The 17,281-nt window shown below is 39.4% G+C and overlaps 1 protein-coding gene across 1 annotated transcript in view; it reads left to right on the forward strand.

Moving 5' to 3' along the window:
* Window positions 1-353: 353 nt before the first annotated feature.
* The window catches only part of MTDH (metadherin), a 32,842-nt gene continuing 15,914 nt past the window's right edge, over window positions 354-17,281 (forward strand). The window contains exons 1-7 of the mRNA XM_017806429.1: window positions 354-773; window positions 6,741-6,845; window positions 9,716-9,797; window positions 10,248-10,427; window positions 11,850-11,918; window positions 14,349-14,597; window positions 17,130-17,216. Coding sequence (XP_017661918.1) covers window positions 369-773; window positions 6,741-6,845; window positions 9,716-9,797; window positions 10,248-10,427; window positions 11,850-11,918; window positions 14,349-14,597; window positions 17,130-17,216 — 1,177 coding nt within the window. The 5' untranslated portion in view covers window positions 354-368. The remainder of the gene's footprint in view (window positions 774-6,740; window positions 6,846-9,715; window positions 9,798-10,247; window positions 10,428-11,849; window positions 11,919-14,348; window positions 14,598-17,129; window positions 17,217-17,281) is intronic.

Here is a 17,281-nt window from a genome sequence, read left to right on the forward strand (position 1 = left end):
GCCTTCCCTGCCGGCACCGCCCTTGGCTGGGCAGGGCCGGGCAGGGCGCGGCGCGGGAGGCGGTGGCGGAGGCGGGAGCTCCGGTGATGGCGCTGGGGCCGCGCTGCGGCGGGCGCGCGGCGGGGCCGTGACGTCGCGCGCGAGGCGGAGGGCGGGGAGGAGGAAGAGGAGGAGACCCGGGCGCCCCCGGGGCCGAGGCAGCCGCGTCCTGTCGAGGCTCCGACCGTGCCCCGTCCTCCCTCCCTCCAACCCCCGGCGCCTCCGGTTCGGGCGGGCCGGCGCGGCTCTCCCGAGGTCGCGATGCGCTCAGCCTGAGCGCGCCCTAGCCGCCCCGCCTGGTTCGGGCCTCTGCGGGGTCGGGGAGCGCGATGGCTGCGGGGAGCTGGCAGGAGGCGGCGGCCCGGCAGGCTGAGGAGGCGGCGGTCCGGGTGCGGGACGCCCTGTCGGGCGGGCTGGGTCTGCTGCGTGCCGAGCTGGGCCTGGAGCTGGGCCTCGACCCGCAGGCGCTGCCCACCTGGCTCGCCCTGGCCGTGCCGGCCGCGCTGGGGCTGGCGCTGCTGGGGCTGCTGGTGGCCGCGGCCTGCCGGGGCGGCCTCCGCAAGCAGCCGGCGAGGAGCGCGGCCGGGAGGAAGGGTGACGAGGCGGTCGCCGCGGGCCTGGCGGCCGGCGGGGGCCAGGGCAAGTCGGCGGGCCCGGGCCCCGGGCAGATCAACCTCAAAGGCGACGAGCAGAAAAAGCGAAACAGGAAGAAGCTGCCGGAGAAAGCGGCGCGGGTGAGGGGGGTGCGGGGGCCGGGAGGGCCGGGGGGTGAAAGTCTCATTGACAGCGGCGGAACGGGGCGGGCGCGGGAGGGGAGGGGACCGCGTCTGGCGAGCGGCCCCGAGCGCGGCGGCCGCTCCCCCGGGCCCTGTGTCGGTGCCCCCGACCCGTGAACCGCCCGGCGGTCGGGTGGGCACAGCTGGGAAGGGCAGGACCGATCGTAGGGGCTGGGTGCCACAGACCTCCCGCCGAGCAATATTTGCCTGTGGAAGGGATGGTGGGGGGTCCTGACTGCTCTGAAGTCGTCTCGTGTAGTCTGGATTACTTGGTTCCGCTGAAAACCTGGAGGAGAAGCGCGCACGCACGGAAATTGCATGTTAATAGTTCTGGGTGATGAGGAAAAGGCTCACTTCTTTTTAGAAGCTTTATATGGGCAACAAAAATTATATGAAAGCGTTATTTATTATTATTATTATTCAGTAAATGCTTGCACGGTTAGGACCCAGTAGTGGAGACCTTAGTATGGCTTACAGTTTCAAGACAGGAGTTGTAGTCTAGGCAGGTAAAGACTAGTGGAAGCAGCATTCGAAGCCTCATAAATGCTGTGATGATTCAAACTTGAGTAAGCTTATTGCTGTGTATTTTCAATGGAACAAGTTAATGTCAATCGTGGTGAGCTTGCCTCAGTAGGAATATGTCTGATTTAGTTGTTACAGTAAGGATCATCTCCTTTAATAAGGAAATCTGTGTCTTAGCAGCACCTTAAAAACAGATCATTCCTGTAATTTTTTTTTTAAATCCTCAGTATGTGGTGTGGGAACCTCCCATCTTTGACAGTACCCGTCCACTTCTGAAAAAATTAGTAGAATGCAGAAATTTTCAACAGTCCTTTCAAAGCTTCCAGTTGTCACAGTTTTGGGGCTTGAAGGGATTGCTTCTATAGCTTTTATATTGTTAGGATGTTTGTAATCCTATTTATGTCCAAATGGATTATAGGAATGAAAGTGTAGCAGATGTCCCCTGCCTGTTACAACTGTGTCATATCTTGCTCTATAAAATCTGAATTGTTTCCCTAATGGCCAGAAAAAGAGGAGACAATAGGTTTGTATCTTCATTTGAGTCTGTGGCACTATTAAGATTTGAGAAGTTTGGGGATTTTTTTAATGAGAAGCTAAGGCTAGAACATCTTAAAAAAAAAAAAAAAAAAAAGAGCCTGCATAGGCCACCAACCTGTCTTTGAACATTGAACTACTGAAGTTGTTTCTGGAAGTTGTAAGAGTCTGAATCCTGAGCATGAAGAGGAAACACTGTGATTCAGAGTCTTTCCAGTGTAGCTTGGGTCTCCATTTTGGAGAAGGCATGCTAAAGTTGTAATTTTTTTACCATCTTGAACAGCAGATTTTTCAAGATTTAGTAGATCCATTATACCTTCTTGAAAACAAAGACTAGTCTTAGAAATTATTTGTTTTGCTTGTTTTATTTTTTTAAACTCCACAGCATGAGCTCTTGCAAGTCATCATTGAAGACATTAATAAGTGCCTCAATAGAAGATAGAGTGAACATGCAGATATTTACTGTTGACTTGACGATGCATTGTAGTGTAGGGCTTCATAAAAGCTTACTTGTATTAATTTCATATAAAACTTAACTAACTGACGTTTTTGGTGAATACAAATAATTGTACTGTTTCAAGCTTGGTTTATACAGGCACAGAATAAAGTTAAGGCAATGTAAAGCAAATCTTTTCATAATCAGAAGAGTAAAGTAGTTTTTGAGCTGTCATTCTATATTGTTAAGATTTTAAAAGTTATTTTTATAGTACTTTTTATTCATTATTTTCATTCAAAGGTGAAAAAAATCTCACCTTTCCCCAAAAGAAAATGCACAAACTAAATCATTAACTAAAGTGCAAATAAGTTTATACCAGTGGCAAAGTTTATTAGGCCTGCCTTATTCTCATTTTCCAAGATAAGTTCAGAGGGACTAGTATTAACATGTCACAATGTTTTCTGATTTTCATGTGAAAAATTCTCAAAGTAACATTGGAAATTTAAAGATGCAGCAAAAATTATTACTGATTGTTGCCTGGTCATTTTGATCTTGTGGTTTTGTGGATGCTAATACTGAGGTCTGGGAGGGGAAAAGAGTAAGCCTATTACAAGTAGATTTGCTACAGGACTTGCTATGCAAGGGTCTAGATTTCCATTGCAGGCGTTTCAGAAAGCTTAGAGCAACTGGTCTGTAGCATTAAGAACACACTACAGATGTCTAATTAAAAGTTGTAGGGTTACTTTAATACAGCATTACTGAGCTCACTGGCAGGTGATGCGTAACACTCATCAGTCAGGTTCAGAAGTGTTCTTCACTGTACCTTTTCTGAGGAAGAGTATTAATAGCTTGCTTTCTTGCATGTGGCTTCATTGAGTTCCAGTATAAGTAGGGTACAACTTACTTCATGTTTTCAATAAAGTAAGTTTAGTTGAATAGGACTGTGTTGACTGGATACAGTAGCAGCTATGAGATTCTGTTTATTTACTTGCTATGAGCATGCTGAGAAAAAAATGGAGCTGAAACTGTTAAGCATTCATTATTATAGTTTATGGAGCCAGTTCTAGCTTTCTCCAGCTGCTTGGAGCAAGGTAATATGGTGTCCTTACTTCAGATTGTGCAGTAAAACTGGAGCTGCTTTTTTTTTTCTTTTTTTTCCTTTTCTTTTTTTTTTTTTTAAACTCCTGGAAGAAGCAGTGCTCTTTTTCTCCTGTCACAGAGTTCCTTGGTCCCATGAAGATTTTTTTTTTCTTCCTTCCAAAAATCTCTTGAGATTATATTTTAATTCCCTTCTCTTCTGAATAATTTCTGTGCCTCTCTTTCCTGCTTTTTAAACTTTCAACAGAAAAAGGTGAAGCTATTCTTACATGGTTTCTGTGCCATCTGCAAAACACCACAGAAACTTGAGAGTAGCCATCTTCTGTGCTCTGCTACAGCTTTAGAAAGCCATTCACACCATCTATTTGTAGATGTGGAAAATACTGAATTGACTATGTACTTCCTACTGTTTGAAGTACACCTGGAGAGTAAATGCTACATGATCTAGTAAAAGCATTTGCATTCATTTGAAAGAGTTTCATGCTTGGTCTTCTTGAAAGAACTTTCTGGGCTATGACCATTTAATGCTTGTTGCAGTCAGAGATTGTATAAAGACTTATACTTTCAGCTGATACACCCCCTTTGGTTTGTCTGTATGTTAGTGATTGAAGGGCACAAGGTGAGCTGTAGGATTGTACAGGGCTCAAAGAGAAAACTGCTTAGTTTCTTTCTGAAGAGAAACTTACAGAAAATATTGGTAATCAGATTCTTTCGTTGGCCAAAGGTGTTCTAAGCAGAGATACCTTTATAGTGTGTGACTAAGGGCTTTGGCTAATACAGCCGTGTAACGCTCAGACTAAAGCAATTTCATTAGCTGCTATTTGAAGTGTGAAACTGAGTTATCCTTTGCACTGTGCCGTGTTTAAAGAATATTTTTCATTTTGACAGTCCCAGCAAAACCTTTTCTACTTTTGGTGTATCTTAACACCCTCAAATGAATTGTGTGAAAAAAGGTTTGTTTAAATATTGGAATTTTAGGGTCATCAGGCAAGAGAAGCATTCAGTAATCAGTGCTGTTGTTGACAGCACTATTTCTGCCTTGTTGCATCATACCTGGAGGCCTTAGGATGAGGGGAAAAAAAGATGGCACAATAAATTGCACAATTTGAATTAATTAATTTTGTCAGTGGCTGTTTAATATATTACCCATAAAGTTTTAAATTTTGGGCTGTGGTTGTCTTTTTAAAACAAAACATTTCTGAGTACTATAGAAAAGCTTTTTTCTTTCCCGCTTCTGTTGCTGTCTTTGGTATATCCAAAAATGGTCACATGGATTTTGGTTAAAATTCTATGATTCATCTGTGGGCAGAAAATAAATGTGGAAAGCTTCCACTGAAAAGGAGACTATTCAGGGATGCATTTCTCCCTTAGTGTATTGAAGTGCAAGTTTTTAAACATCTTTCTAAAGGTTGTTGTTTAGATGATCAGATGATCAGACAGCATTTTGAACAGTCATGGGGATGAATTTTCCAGAGGGTTCTTAAGGGATATGAATTAGTTTGTTACTTCAGAGAAACAGCTGAAGCTTTTTTAAATTATTTAAAACTTTTAGCTGTTGAATATTTGGGAGCGATTAAGAAAGTGTTTGGGTTTTTTTTAGTTTAAGGTATATATGTAATAGCAAAGAAGCAAAGCAAGGGACAGAATTTAAGAAGTTAGTTGGCTGTAAACTTTCTTGACAAAAGTCTGATACCAGATGCATAAAATCCAATACTTTACCGCTAAACAGATTCTGAAGAAAATAGAGGGGCACAAGAACTGATTTTTGGCAATGAGTTATTTTCAAGATTGAGTTATCAGGTCTTTGGTATCCCTCTGAAACTCAGTATTGTGAGCTTTGTTGAGAAGAACTTTTAGGGAGAGTTCTGAGACACAGATTTGTAAAATATACTTAAGTTTCAGAATGCTGAGGGAAATGTACTGCATCTTAGATATGAGAACTCTAGTTTAAAGCTGGTTGTTGCAGGAGAAGAGGGGTTAGGTGACCTGATCTTTCAATTTCTATTAATAGTTACTTTTAAGAAGTTGGCATGCTTGCTAACTACGGTAAGCAATACTATGTTATGCACTGGTGAAATCATGCCAGTGGTAGTTTGTAAGTGTAATATAACATGGCAAGACTTAAATACCTGTAACAGTTAAACTGAGGATCAGATCTAATATTTGAAGGAATAGGCCACACTAAGTTGTGATATGGCTTTTGTTTTACTTGAATGCAATTACGTTTGTGTGATGCAGAGTTAAAATAGCTTTTGGTTTTTTAATTACAAAAAAACCCTAAAGGTAATATAGCTTGAACTTTATTTTAAAAGAATTGCCAGAATTAAAGTAACTTTGAAGTAGTTATTTATGATTATTTAATTTTCAACCATTAATTTATCTGAGTCATTCTGAATGTGAATCAGCGACATTTGTGTGGACTTTATCAAATACTATTCTTGACAATTGTTTTTCGCTCAGTGAACTTAATGGCTGACAGTAGTATAATGTATGCTTATTCTCATCTTTTCTGCGGTTAAGCACAGTAATTTCAGTCATAGCTTTTTGTTAACAGTGAACAACTTTAAAATTATAACGTTTTTGTATGGGGAATATATAGGCTAAGGTGTATGCCTCTGCTGCTGAAGGTAGTGGTAAAGACTAATTTAATGATTGTCCAGAGTTTTAACTTTGGATGTTGAATAATACATGCTGATTTTCTTTCCTTTATTATGTGAGGGGAAAATGGTAGGCTAATGTAACGCCTATAATCAAATCTGTCTGGAAAGAACAATGGGACGTCGTGCTTAGTCATGCTTCATGTTTGACTTCTAATTTCTGTTCTACTATGAAGTTTAACTTGTGAAGGAAGTGAGCTGTGAGGGATATACACAGAAATTGCAGATGTTTGGTTAAAGTAGAAATTACTTTTAAAAATTCAACCTGTTGCTGAACTGCTACAAATTGGTAATTGTGTTAATTAGATAATTTATGGCACGTACAACTGTAGCTGTTCTGAATCAGTTTTGAAACAGCTGCAGAGATCTTAAAAAAACTGGTAACTTTCAGAAATTTACCTTTTGATATGCAATTCCTGGATTGAGTAGGAGTGAGATGAAATGAGGAGACCTGTTTCCTTTCCTTTTTCATTTCTGTGTTTGGTAAATATAGAATTGCAGTAGGTATTTTGAGCACCACTCCACATTTCAGACTGCTTTATTCAATAATCTTTATTCAATAATCATACAATCATTTTCCAGTCAACAAGTAATTGCATTTCAGTCATAGTGTAATTTGAGCTTTGCATCATCTGCTTTCTTCAATTTTTTTATTATTTACACTTACTATTTACACAGCCTAATGGACGGTCTTTCCTTGATGTATCTGAAGATGAAGTAACACAAACTGTCCGTAAAGACAATATAAAGCAGCCTGTGGAGACAGAAAAGAAGAATGAAAAGGTCAGTTATGGATACAAAATGACAATGTCAAAGTTTAGTGTATGTTATTTCAGTATCTAATAACTCTATTTGTAATTTAAAATCCTGTTACTTACATGAATGAAGAGGCATATTTCTTACTATGAATAGTGCTAATCCGATTTGGTGTTGAAAAGAGCTAAAGTAGTCTTTTCTTAACTTCTGAGATCATATCTTATCATGGAATGTTTGTGAAGCAAAACCCCCTGCTGCCCCCAACTAAACACTGATATCTCTGTTCATCATGTGACAATGATAAGCCTACAGAAATTAAATTTGTGTTTCTTCAATGGCTTCTATGGAGATGCAGCATAATGATAGTATTGTTAAGTGCCTTGTAAATGGTCTACCAGTTGGGGGACTACTATTCAGAGGATTGAGACCATGTGCCTGCTTGTTTCTTTGGCCAGATGTATCCATTAGAGTTCTTAATTTTTGATGACAAATATGGGCTTTGAAGTCTGGTGTGAGCTTTTTATTATGCATATTGAACAGCTGCATTAAAAACATCTTTTTAAACATTGATCTGTAGTGTTATCTAAAAGGTAACCATACTAATGTCAGTGTTATTTTTTGCACTGTGAAGACTAATATCTTCTTGCCTTATCATATATGCTATTATTTGTAGGCAACATGGATATACTTGATAGGCCTTTGATGGTAATTTTTTTTGCTTGGTTCTTTTGATAACATTTTCCATAAAATTTTCCCACTCTCATGGATTTCTGACTTATTTTCTTAAACAAAATGCACTTGTTGTAACTCTGCTGAAGTGTATTGGAAAAATAAATGATTGTGCATAAACAGTCAGAAATTAGTGTACTGTGAGGGTGGTGAGGCACTGGGACAGGTTGCCCAGAGAAGTTGTGGGTGCCCCATCCCTGGCTCTGTTCAAGGCCAGGTTGGATGGGGCACTGAGCAACCTGGTCTAGTGGAAGGTGTCCCTGTCCATGGCAGGGAGGTTGTAACTGGATGATCTTTGAGGTCCCATCCAAACCAACCCTTTCTATGATTATTGTCATTTCTTTAGCTCATTCAGGCTTTAATAAGCGTCCTTGACTGCCCTCTAATAACTTCTTTTGCAGTTAGTATATTGGCTAAAAGACTGTATTCTTTTAGTTTGCTGTGGGACTCAAAATCTTTTTGGCATTGGCAAATAAAGGACTTTTCTGTGAAGTAGGTTTGCCGTAAAATTTCATACTGAGTGCCTCTTTCTCTTCCCCATGTTTTGCACATCAGATTGACTTTGTTGGGTTTTTTCCCAAGAATATAACACAGTTTGAACCTGAATGAATAACTGTTTGAAGGTTTTCAAGTAGGCAAGGTGTTTAAATGCTAAACTCAAGCTTTGCCTTAAAATTGCAAACATAGTTGTCTGAATTTTAAAATGCAAAGTTGAAGCTGCAACTGCACTAAATGAGTGCCAGTATATGAATGATTATTCAACCTAATTATGTTTTCACATCACTTTGGGGGACCCTGGGCAAAGCATGATTTACTCAGGAGTAGATTGTTACCCTTCAGTCAAAAGCATACTCAAGAACATTCCTTTAACTACAGGTGACTGTACAGGCATCTAATTATTTGGTAAGGCTTCCCAGGGCATCTGGTACATTTGTAACGTTATAAACCTGCTAAGGTTTTAAGGGGTCCTCTGTGTGTGTCTTTGTGTAGTTTCGGATGGATGGTATAAGTCAATGGGTGGGATTAACAATTTATGTACATGTATGTAGATATATGAATACATATAATCTGTGACCTGAAGGGCATGGTTATTTTTTTGTGCCTTGATATATGCTTTCAATGAAAATCACACATCCTTTTTGCTTCTCTGTTTCTTACCTGCTTTGGGGTTGTGAATTTCATGCACATTTTTTCAGGGTAGTCATTTAAGTTCTGCTTTGTGCAAGAGAAAGCTTTGGGTAATGTCTGATCTGTGGCTGTTCATAGAGTTTATAAATCCCTTGACACTTTGATTAGTTTCTTCCCTGCTTTCCATTTAAGTGACTTGCACGTTACAGAGAGGTTTTTTTAGTATTTAGTGTAAGGGACTGTTATCTGAAAAGTGACTCTGTGGATGAGACTGTAGAATGTTAAAATGCCATCTTCCATTCTGTTTGCAAACAGACAACTTTGCTTTGTCTTGAATACTAGAAATAATTAGATCATTAGGGATCAAGAGGAAAAGTTTATTTTTCTATCGTTCTTGCATGGGGTATGGTGCATCTTCAGGACTCAAAAATTTTGGCTGGCCTGCTGAGTTCCTCATGTGCTTTTTGGCTATTGACCAACACTGTATATTGCTACCTGTTGCACCAAAACTGTTTGCAGAAGTAGTCATATCTGTTCCTATTTGTTTAGCTTAGCTCTTGTATTCAAGAAGCTGTAATAGATGAAACCTTGGGGCGGGGGGGGGTGGGAAAGTCTTTCATGTATGGGCTCTAAGCACAGCTTATGTTTTGAAATAATTTCCAAGCTGGAATTTTCGTACCTTTTTTTTAAAGGAGTCAATGGCATTATTTATTTCTCCATATGTGACTTTATACTTGCTTCTGCACAAAACAAATTTTGCCAGACTAGGATCTGCCTGCTACACAGCTCATTACTCCTCTGTGATTGTGATGCCACCAGCACAGCTTCTTTCACCAGGCTTTGTGCTCTGTAGCATAAGCAATGTTCCACCCACTTGCCATTTCTGTGCTGTGTAAGTCTTTCACAGAGGGTTGTTCAGGAAAATCTTTTTCAAATTTATTCCTGCTTTTTTTGACTGGGGGTGGAGGGGGAGAATTCTCAATCACTATGAAAAGTGACCACTAAATAACTATTAAGATAATGTTTTATTTTTATTCTAGTCAAAGAAAAAAAAGAAATCAAAGGGAGATGCTAAAACGGTTCAGGATACATCTCGTCTAGATGGAAAGGAAGTTGATGAAGGTACTGAACACAAACATACACAACATGCAAACATTTTGGCTTAAATGCTGTTTAAAATTTACTTGTGTTTGATTCATAAAAAAACATAAGAAACTTTTTTTGTCATAACTCCATAGTCACATACTATATCTGGAAATCTGATCTTTGAATCAACAGAATTTAGTAACTTAAACTGATTTTTTTAAGTTAAACTTATGAAAACTGAGAAGTTGTGAATAATAGGGCCCTCATGTTACTTATGTTTTGCTCTGTGAAGCAAAGTATTATCACATTGCATCCAGAAAAACTTACCTTTAGCCATTTGTTTGCGTTTTCAAACTAATGTTGAAGCTGACTGCCATGTCTGATTGTTAAACCACCGTCAGACTTCAGCTTGATATGAGACAAGCTAAAGCTCTTCCCTTGCTCTCTCACTTAGTTTTTGATGTTTTCTTTTGGATGATGTTTTAGGAGCCTGGGAAACAAAAATCAGTAACAGAGAGAAACGTCAGCAGCGTAAGCGAGACAAGGTGCTGACCGAGGGTGGCTCAGGAGAATCAAATCTCCAGGGGCTGGAAAATACGGTTACTGTATCCATTGAACAACTGATGCCTACACCATCACTGCCGGTTGGTCTCAGAAAAAATAAAGGTATGATGGTCGATAGGTCTGTGAATCTGTCCTAGAAAGATTACTTTACTTGCATGCTTAAATAGTGACTTGATGCTTAAATAGTGACATATGATAGGTATATTTGGAGGTGAAATGCTTGAGGAAGTTTGTCACGCTGTGTAAAAGTACTTTCTTATTGTGCAAAACTTGCCCCTTTTTAGCCGTATTTTTGGGGAGGCTCAAGAGAGAATGTTCCAGATTAAGTGGCTAAGACACTGACCTCCATCCGCACTGGTGCTCTGCCCGTAGCTGCACAGCTGTGCGGGCATATATCCCTGTTCCCTCACTTGTGCTCTGCTGACTCTGCCCTTTATGTTTCCTGGAACTTCAAAGGCATCCTCAGCACTGCTGCAGGCAGCACCAGCTCCTTAACTTTTTGAGTGCTTCCTTTCGGAAGAGTTATGCCCATGAAATTCTCTTTAAAGACCATTCACTGCTTAACACGTAGGCGTTTTTTCCAATGTAGATTTAGTAGTACCTTATACTAAAGCTGTTCATAATGATGAGGCACATCTGACTGAGATTTAGTAATCAATTGTTATAGCTAAGAATTCAATAGATGTGGCTTCTGCTATTACAGAAGGTTGCATGGGCTGGTTTAAATCATATGTAGGCACAGGAATTCATATTCGGCTGCAACTGAGAAATTGGTGCTTTAATTAGGTGAAACTTGATGTTCTAACACAGTGACAAAAAGACTGAGCCTAGCAACTGTCTAGTACCTTGTAACAATTTATTGAAATTTGCATGCCTCACCCTGGTGTTTTATTGACACTTGTTTGCATCTTGACTGAGTGCATAATTCTTGCCCTGAGGACTAGATCAATTGTTTCCTGTTACGATTGTTTTTTCCCTGTCCATTTACAGAGTTTTAAGAAATGATAGTTCCAGCTGTGTCTCTGCACTGTGGTGAAACATAACTGCTACTTTAACCTCTCTAGCCAGAGTCCTTTATGTATCATGTTCTTATGTATCACCTTGTACCAAACTAATCTGCAAAGAATTCAGCTGTATCTAGTGTTTTCATGGTAAGGTAGAAAGAAATAGTTACAGGTCAGAAATACTTAGAGCCACCCTTGTCTTAAAATTACAGCCTGTTTTAGATTTTTGCTCTTCATTCATGAGTAAATTAGCTAAGATTCTTTGAAATCTGCAGTTACGTGGTTTATGGGCGCTAAGTCAGATTGAGTTCGTTCTATCTGCAAAATAAACACAAATAATAAATAAATTATAATAGAGCATTTTAATTTTATTCTTAAATTTTCTGGAAATGTCTTAATTTACTTTGAGATTAATATGTTTCTTTTCTTAAAATAATGGATGCTCTTTAAGAAGATTTTTACAGGTGGTGTTGTTTGAAAAATCTTCGTCTAACTTTGTTTCCTCTTACTTCTTAATCAGGTGATGCACTTTCTAATGCACAGATTAGCAGCTCTAAACCTGCAAAGGGGGAGTCATCAATTCCACAAGGTAAAAAGTTTTCATTATTGGGCATCACAAGTAACTAGAGAAGTGGAAAACACCAATTGTTGGTGCAGGACCTTGTGCAGTTACTGACATGGAACTTTATTATACAGCTGGCTCTTTTGGCTATGCAAATGTTGTAATAAATGTTATATCTCAAAGTTGCAGTTACTTTTTAATAGGTTGAAAACAGTCTCTGTTACATGTGGAAATAGGATTCAGTATCTAGAATTTTCAGATGGATTACCTATTATACAAATAGTTACTTACAGAACACTAAAGCTCATTTTCAAGCTCCACTAAAAAATCCTCTATGCTAGCTTTTCAAACTTTCTTTTTCATGTTAATGAATTATTTGCTCAAAGAAAAACTTAGTTTAGATAACTGCCAAGAGCTCACAAGTCATGATTATTGCAAAGTTTTCGCTTGTTTCAGATTGTATACACTGGTTACTCAGTTCTTTACGTACTCCTTTGAGATGCATAAATTCATTCATTTTTTAAGTTCTTAAATATATGTTTATAAATTTACATGACATATGTCATACTCAAAATATTTGGCTATTTTTAGACTGTCATTGACTAGTGAATCTTAGTAGTTTTCTAATAAGAGATACTGCTATACTAATATTTAAAGTGAGTTAGTTTGGCATAATGAAATTAACATAGTTCTTTCTTACACATAGCCAACATTAGCGGTGTTGTTTTAATGAAAAGTAGTTAGTGTAATTAAGAAAGTCAAATGAGTTATTAAAAGCACTCAGATCCAGAAAGTGAATCCCTTTCTGCTCATTTTTGAGAGCTTTACTTCACATGCAAACTCCCTGTACCATCACACGGAAGGAGCTGAATTCTTCAGATGCATAATGAGAGGACAGGAGGCAATAATCAAGTTTCAGTAAGAGGAAATTCTGACAGGCCATGAGGAAAACAGCTCTTCATGAGATTTCCCAGAGATGCTTTGAACTATCAGCCTTTATGGTTTCCAGAACTTGAATAATGTGGTATAATTTAGAAGTCAGCTGTGCTTTGAGCAGAAGGTGGAACTAGGTGACTTGGAGAGATCCCTTTCAATCTTAAGTTTTCTGTGATTCTGTAAAAACATGCTGGTCGTATAGAAGGTAAAGAGTAGTATAATAAACACAGAATAATTAAGCTCCTCCTTCAGGACCTCAGGTACCTTTTTGCAAGGTTGCAGAAGGGTTTTTCTACCAGCTACAGTTTGGTCTCTGTCTCTTGGTATTTTTGTTGTTGCCTTTCTCCAGGACTTCATATTACCCTCTGATGAAGTTGACTGACAGGAGCAGTGCTAGTGCTATGGAGCAAGGGCAGTGTTTGGTGTAATTCCAGTGTTTGAAATTAATTTATCTGGGAAAATCTAGGCATATTTCACCTAATCAATACTTTGTCAGTGAGGCTGCCTTGAATTGGCATGTTCATGCTGCCTGAGCTATGCTTTTATTTGAGGAATAAAATGTTTGGTCTGTAGTTTTTGTTGGTGGATGATACTGACTTGTGCATGAGGTATTGGCTGACTGTTTAAGTGTTACACTTGCAATATGCAGGTATTTCTTAAATGTTTGTAAAAGAGTTTTTCTGTTGTTTACACTGCATGTATAAAAAGAGAGAGGGGTTTTGATATACAAAGCCCTTTGAGAAAGGTTTGTGATATATAGGAGGTGAGGCTGTGCACACTAGCCCTTATATTTTATAGGGACATAAATTTAAAAATGTTCTATAATGATCTTTGTCTCAGTGTACTGCTGACTTCTCTCAAAGTATACATTAAACTTGCTATGGCTGGTAATTTCTCATCAGGGTAGACAGTTGGAGTATTGTGGTCTTTTGTCATAGTATAACATAAAATATGTTACTTATAAATTATTTTGAGAGTGTTACCATGATTTTTAACTCTAACTGTGGTGGACAGTTATCAACAATATGATAACTATGCTTTTTGTAAATCCTGTGCAGTGTAAATACTTACCAAAGTATTTTCTAATACTTGGTAATTTCTTCTACTTCCTGCTTGGAAAACTGCTGTATGCAGTTATGAAACCAAAAATATTCTCCATTTAGTGAATAGGGTTTTCCACAAATCATCATACTCTAAGAGAAATTACCTGGCCTTTTTTATAATCTAGAGGCACTGATTCACCAATATACCAGCCCTATAAAGAAAGGGATGAGGAAAGAGAGTGCAGTTGGTGCTGTTTGTTCCTTACTCTTCAAGTTAGTAGACAGATGGTGCATATCATCTGAACTGGAAAATCGACTGAGACAGAGCAGCAGCTCGTCTATATCCCACTGGTGTAGCAAAGCTGCCGTTCATTTGTCTTTTGTTTTTTTTTGTCAAGTGAGTGTGCACGTAAGTGATATTTTAATTCTTCATCCAGTTCTTATTTTAAATAATGCTTTCATTATTCTTGTATCTAAGTTTCTCCTGGATTGAGTGAAAGCCATACAGTAAATGGAGGAAGCTGGAATGAGAAATCTGTAAAAATCTCACAGATTGGTGTAGGAGAGGAGAAATGGACATCTGTTCCTTCAACTGCAGCTGGGAAGAGGAAGACTGAGACGTTGGCTTGGGGCCAGGACACTGGAGATGCTAATGGAAATGGAAAGGACTGGGGTGTAGGCCTGGTGGGCAGGCCCTGGAAAGAACGTTCTTTGTTCACTCCCATTGGTAAGCTGTTCTGAAGAAACTTGCTTCCCTTAAGCGTTTTTACATAAATATATTTTTTAGTAGTGGATCTCTGAAATATCTTTATGTTTATATATTAAAAAAAATCTTGACATGGTCTAGTGAAATGTAAACTGAACAATTTCTGTTTACTGTAGGTTCTGATGGCTTAGCATCTATGGCTCTGTGTACAGTTAAACTGGGTTTTTTGAGTTTATCTGAGATAAAATTGTTTCTGAGATAAATTGTGCCATTTTGAAGTGTAAGTTCTTTTAAAGAACGTCTTAAAACCCAGGTCATAAGTCTATTCTGTTGATCCAACATGATCAAATCAACTGTGTTTGGTTTTGACAGGTGTTTGTTTGGGCTTCAGGCATGAAGATTGTTCAACTTCTGTGACATTTAGTATTACACTGTTTTTCTCATTAGAAACTGTTTTTTAGTGTTCAGTCCAATTTTCTACCTTTATCATTTGTGCTGTCCATAGTAATAATGAAGAGATTTTTTGATTTCTCTCTGGGCAACAATCTGCAACTTCTTGGTAAATGCTGTAATATGCCTTCCCACTGTTCAGTCTAAGTAATTCTCATCTCTTCTGTAAAGCAGTGTTCCTTTGAATTCAGCAGTGTTACTTTAGTCTTGTCATGGCTTAATCCCAGCCAACAGCAAAGCCCCACACAGGTGCTTGCTCACTCCCCCACCAGTGGGATGGGGGAGAGAATCAGAAGGGTAAAAGCTGGAAAACTCATGGGTTGAGATAAAGACAATTTAATAGGGAAAGCAAAAGCTTCACATGCAAGCAAAGCAAGGAAATAATTCTCTACTTCCCATGGGCAGGTGTTCATCCATCTCCAAAATAGCAGGGCCCCATCACTCATCACGGGTACCTGGGAAGACAGATGGCATCAATCCAAATGTCCCTCTCTTCCTCCTTCTGCCCCCTACTTTATATACTGAGCTTGATGCCATATGGTATGGAATATCTCTTTGGCCAGTTGAGGTCAGCTGTCCCAGCTGTGTCTCTTCCCAACTTCTTGTTGGGAAGACAATGCTCAACCTCCTTGCTGCCAGTGGTACAAGAAGCAGAAAAGGCCTTGGCTCTGTGTAAGCACTGCTCAGCAATGACAAAAACATCACTGTGTTATCAACCCTGTTTTCAGCACAAATCCAAAACTTAGCCCTACCCCAGCCATAACTAGCACAAGACGAGATGTTTTTTTATTTTTCTGGCATATCTTGAAATGGGGTTCCTGAGGCCGGGCCTGATATACCATTGGAAGCTTTACTGTTGCCAAGTGGAAGCAAAGGGCTTTTTTTCATCTTCTAGTTAGTTGTATTCTGCTGTATTTTCTAATAAGGCAGTTCTTGGTTACTGTGAACATCTTTTTGTTGGTTTTGTTACATCATGTTTGACCAGGCTGATTTACTTCTGGTAAAATGACTGATTTTGTGGGTGAGGGGAGAGCAGTGGAAATCTTTCATGGTGACTTGACTAATGCTTTCAACACTGTCTCACAGCATTGTTGTATCCAAGTTAGGGTGATTGAAAAACTGGTCAGGCTCAAAGGTAATGGTTATAAGTCCTACTCTCCCTTGAGGCTGTTAACAAGGGGGATATCACAGGGCTGTACTTAAACTTTCCTGTTTATTGTCTTTATGAGTGACCTGGAAGAGGCAACAGAGTGCCATTTATATCAGATTTCCAGTTTACACCAAACTTGAGTGGGAACAGGGGAGTCAGTTGATACAGTCCAGATCAGGGGTGCCATCCAGAAGGACCTAACCCAATGGAGTAATGGGTCAACAGGAACCCAAGGAAGCTCAGTGAGGACAAATGTGAAGTGCTGAACCTTGGGTTGGAAGCAATCCTGGCTGGAGACTGACTGTCTGGAGAGAAGCTCTGGATAAAGGGTCCTGCAGGACACCAAGCTGGACATGAGTCAGCCATAGGTCCTAGCAGCAAAGGACACCAGCAGTATTCTGGAATGTATTAACACAAGAGTCAGTAGATTAGGGATAGTGATTGTCGACCTTTTGGGCAACATCTGGAATACCTGTCCAGTTTTTAGTGCATCCCCCCCAATTAAATAAATTTGATTCAAAAAAAAAAACCACTAGTAGTTTTGATTTAGAATCACGTTATAACCAGGTCTTCCTTTTGACACATTAGTGCCACTGATCATTTCTGCTTATTTTCTGCCTTACATTTAACAGTCAAATAATAACTTAATGGTTGTGATAATGGGAAGAATAATAGAATGGCGTTCAAAACACAATCTACTTTTCCTCTGTGAGAAGTTTATATACAGGCTGAAAGGGAAGATGATCTTGAAAAGCTTGAAAATTATTTCAAACTGTGTGTTCCTGAAGTCCCATCTCTATCAGCACTGATTAATATCCTCAGTTGTGTGAAATGTTATCACAGCTGGAATGTCTACTGTTTTTCGACTTGATTCGTAATAAAATAACTAACTTTTTCAACATTGCCAGCAGTGTGTGAAGTTCTTTTAATTTTTTTCTCCCCTTCCTCCACAGCTGCTTGGAATGTGGATGCAAGGATTAATACCTCTGAACAGAATTCTACTTCTTTCTCCTCATTTGGATTAACTCCTGCAGTTTCTGGTATGTATGCCTTTCCAAAGATTTTTCCACTCTTCTACTCTACCGGGTGGAATGTAGTTTGACAA

Source organism: Lepidothrix coronata, unplaced genomic scaffold (assembly GCF_001604755.1).
Source record: "Lepidothrix coronata isolate B3197 unplaced genomic scaffold, Lepidothrix_coronata-1.0 Scaffold15, whole genome shotgun sequence".
Lineage (NCBI taxonomy): Eukaryota > Metazoa > Chordata > Aves > Passeriformes > Pipridae > Lepidothrix > Lepidothrix coronata.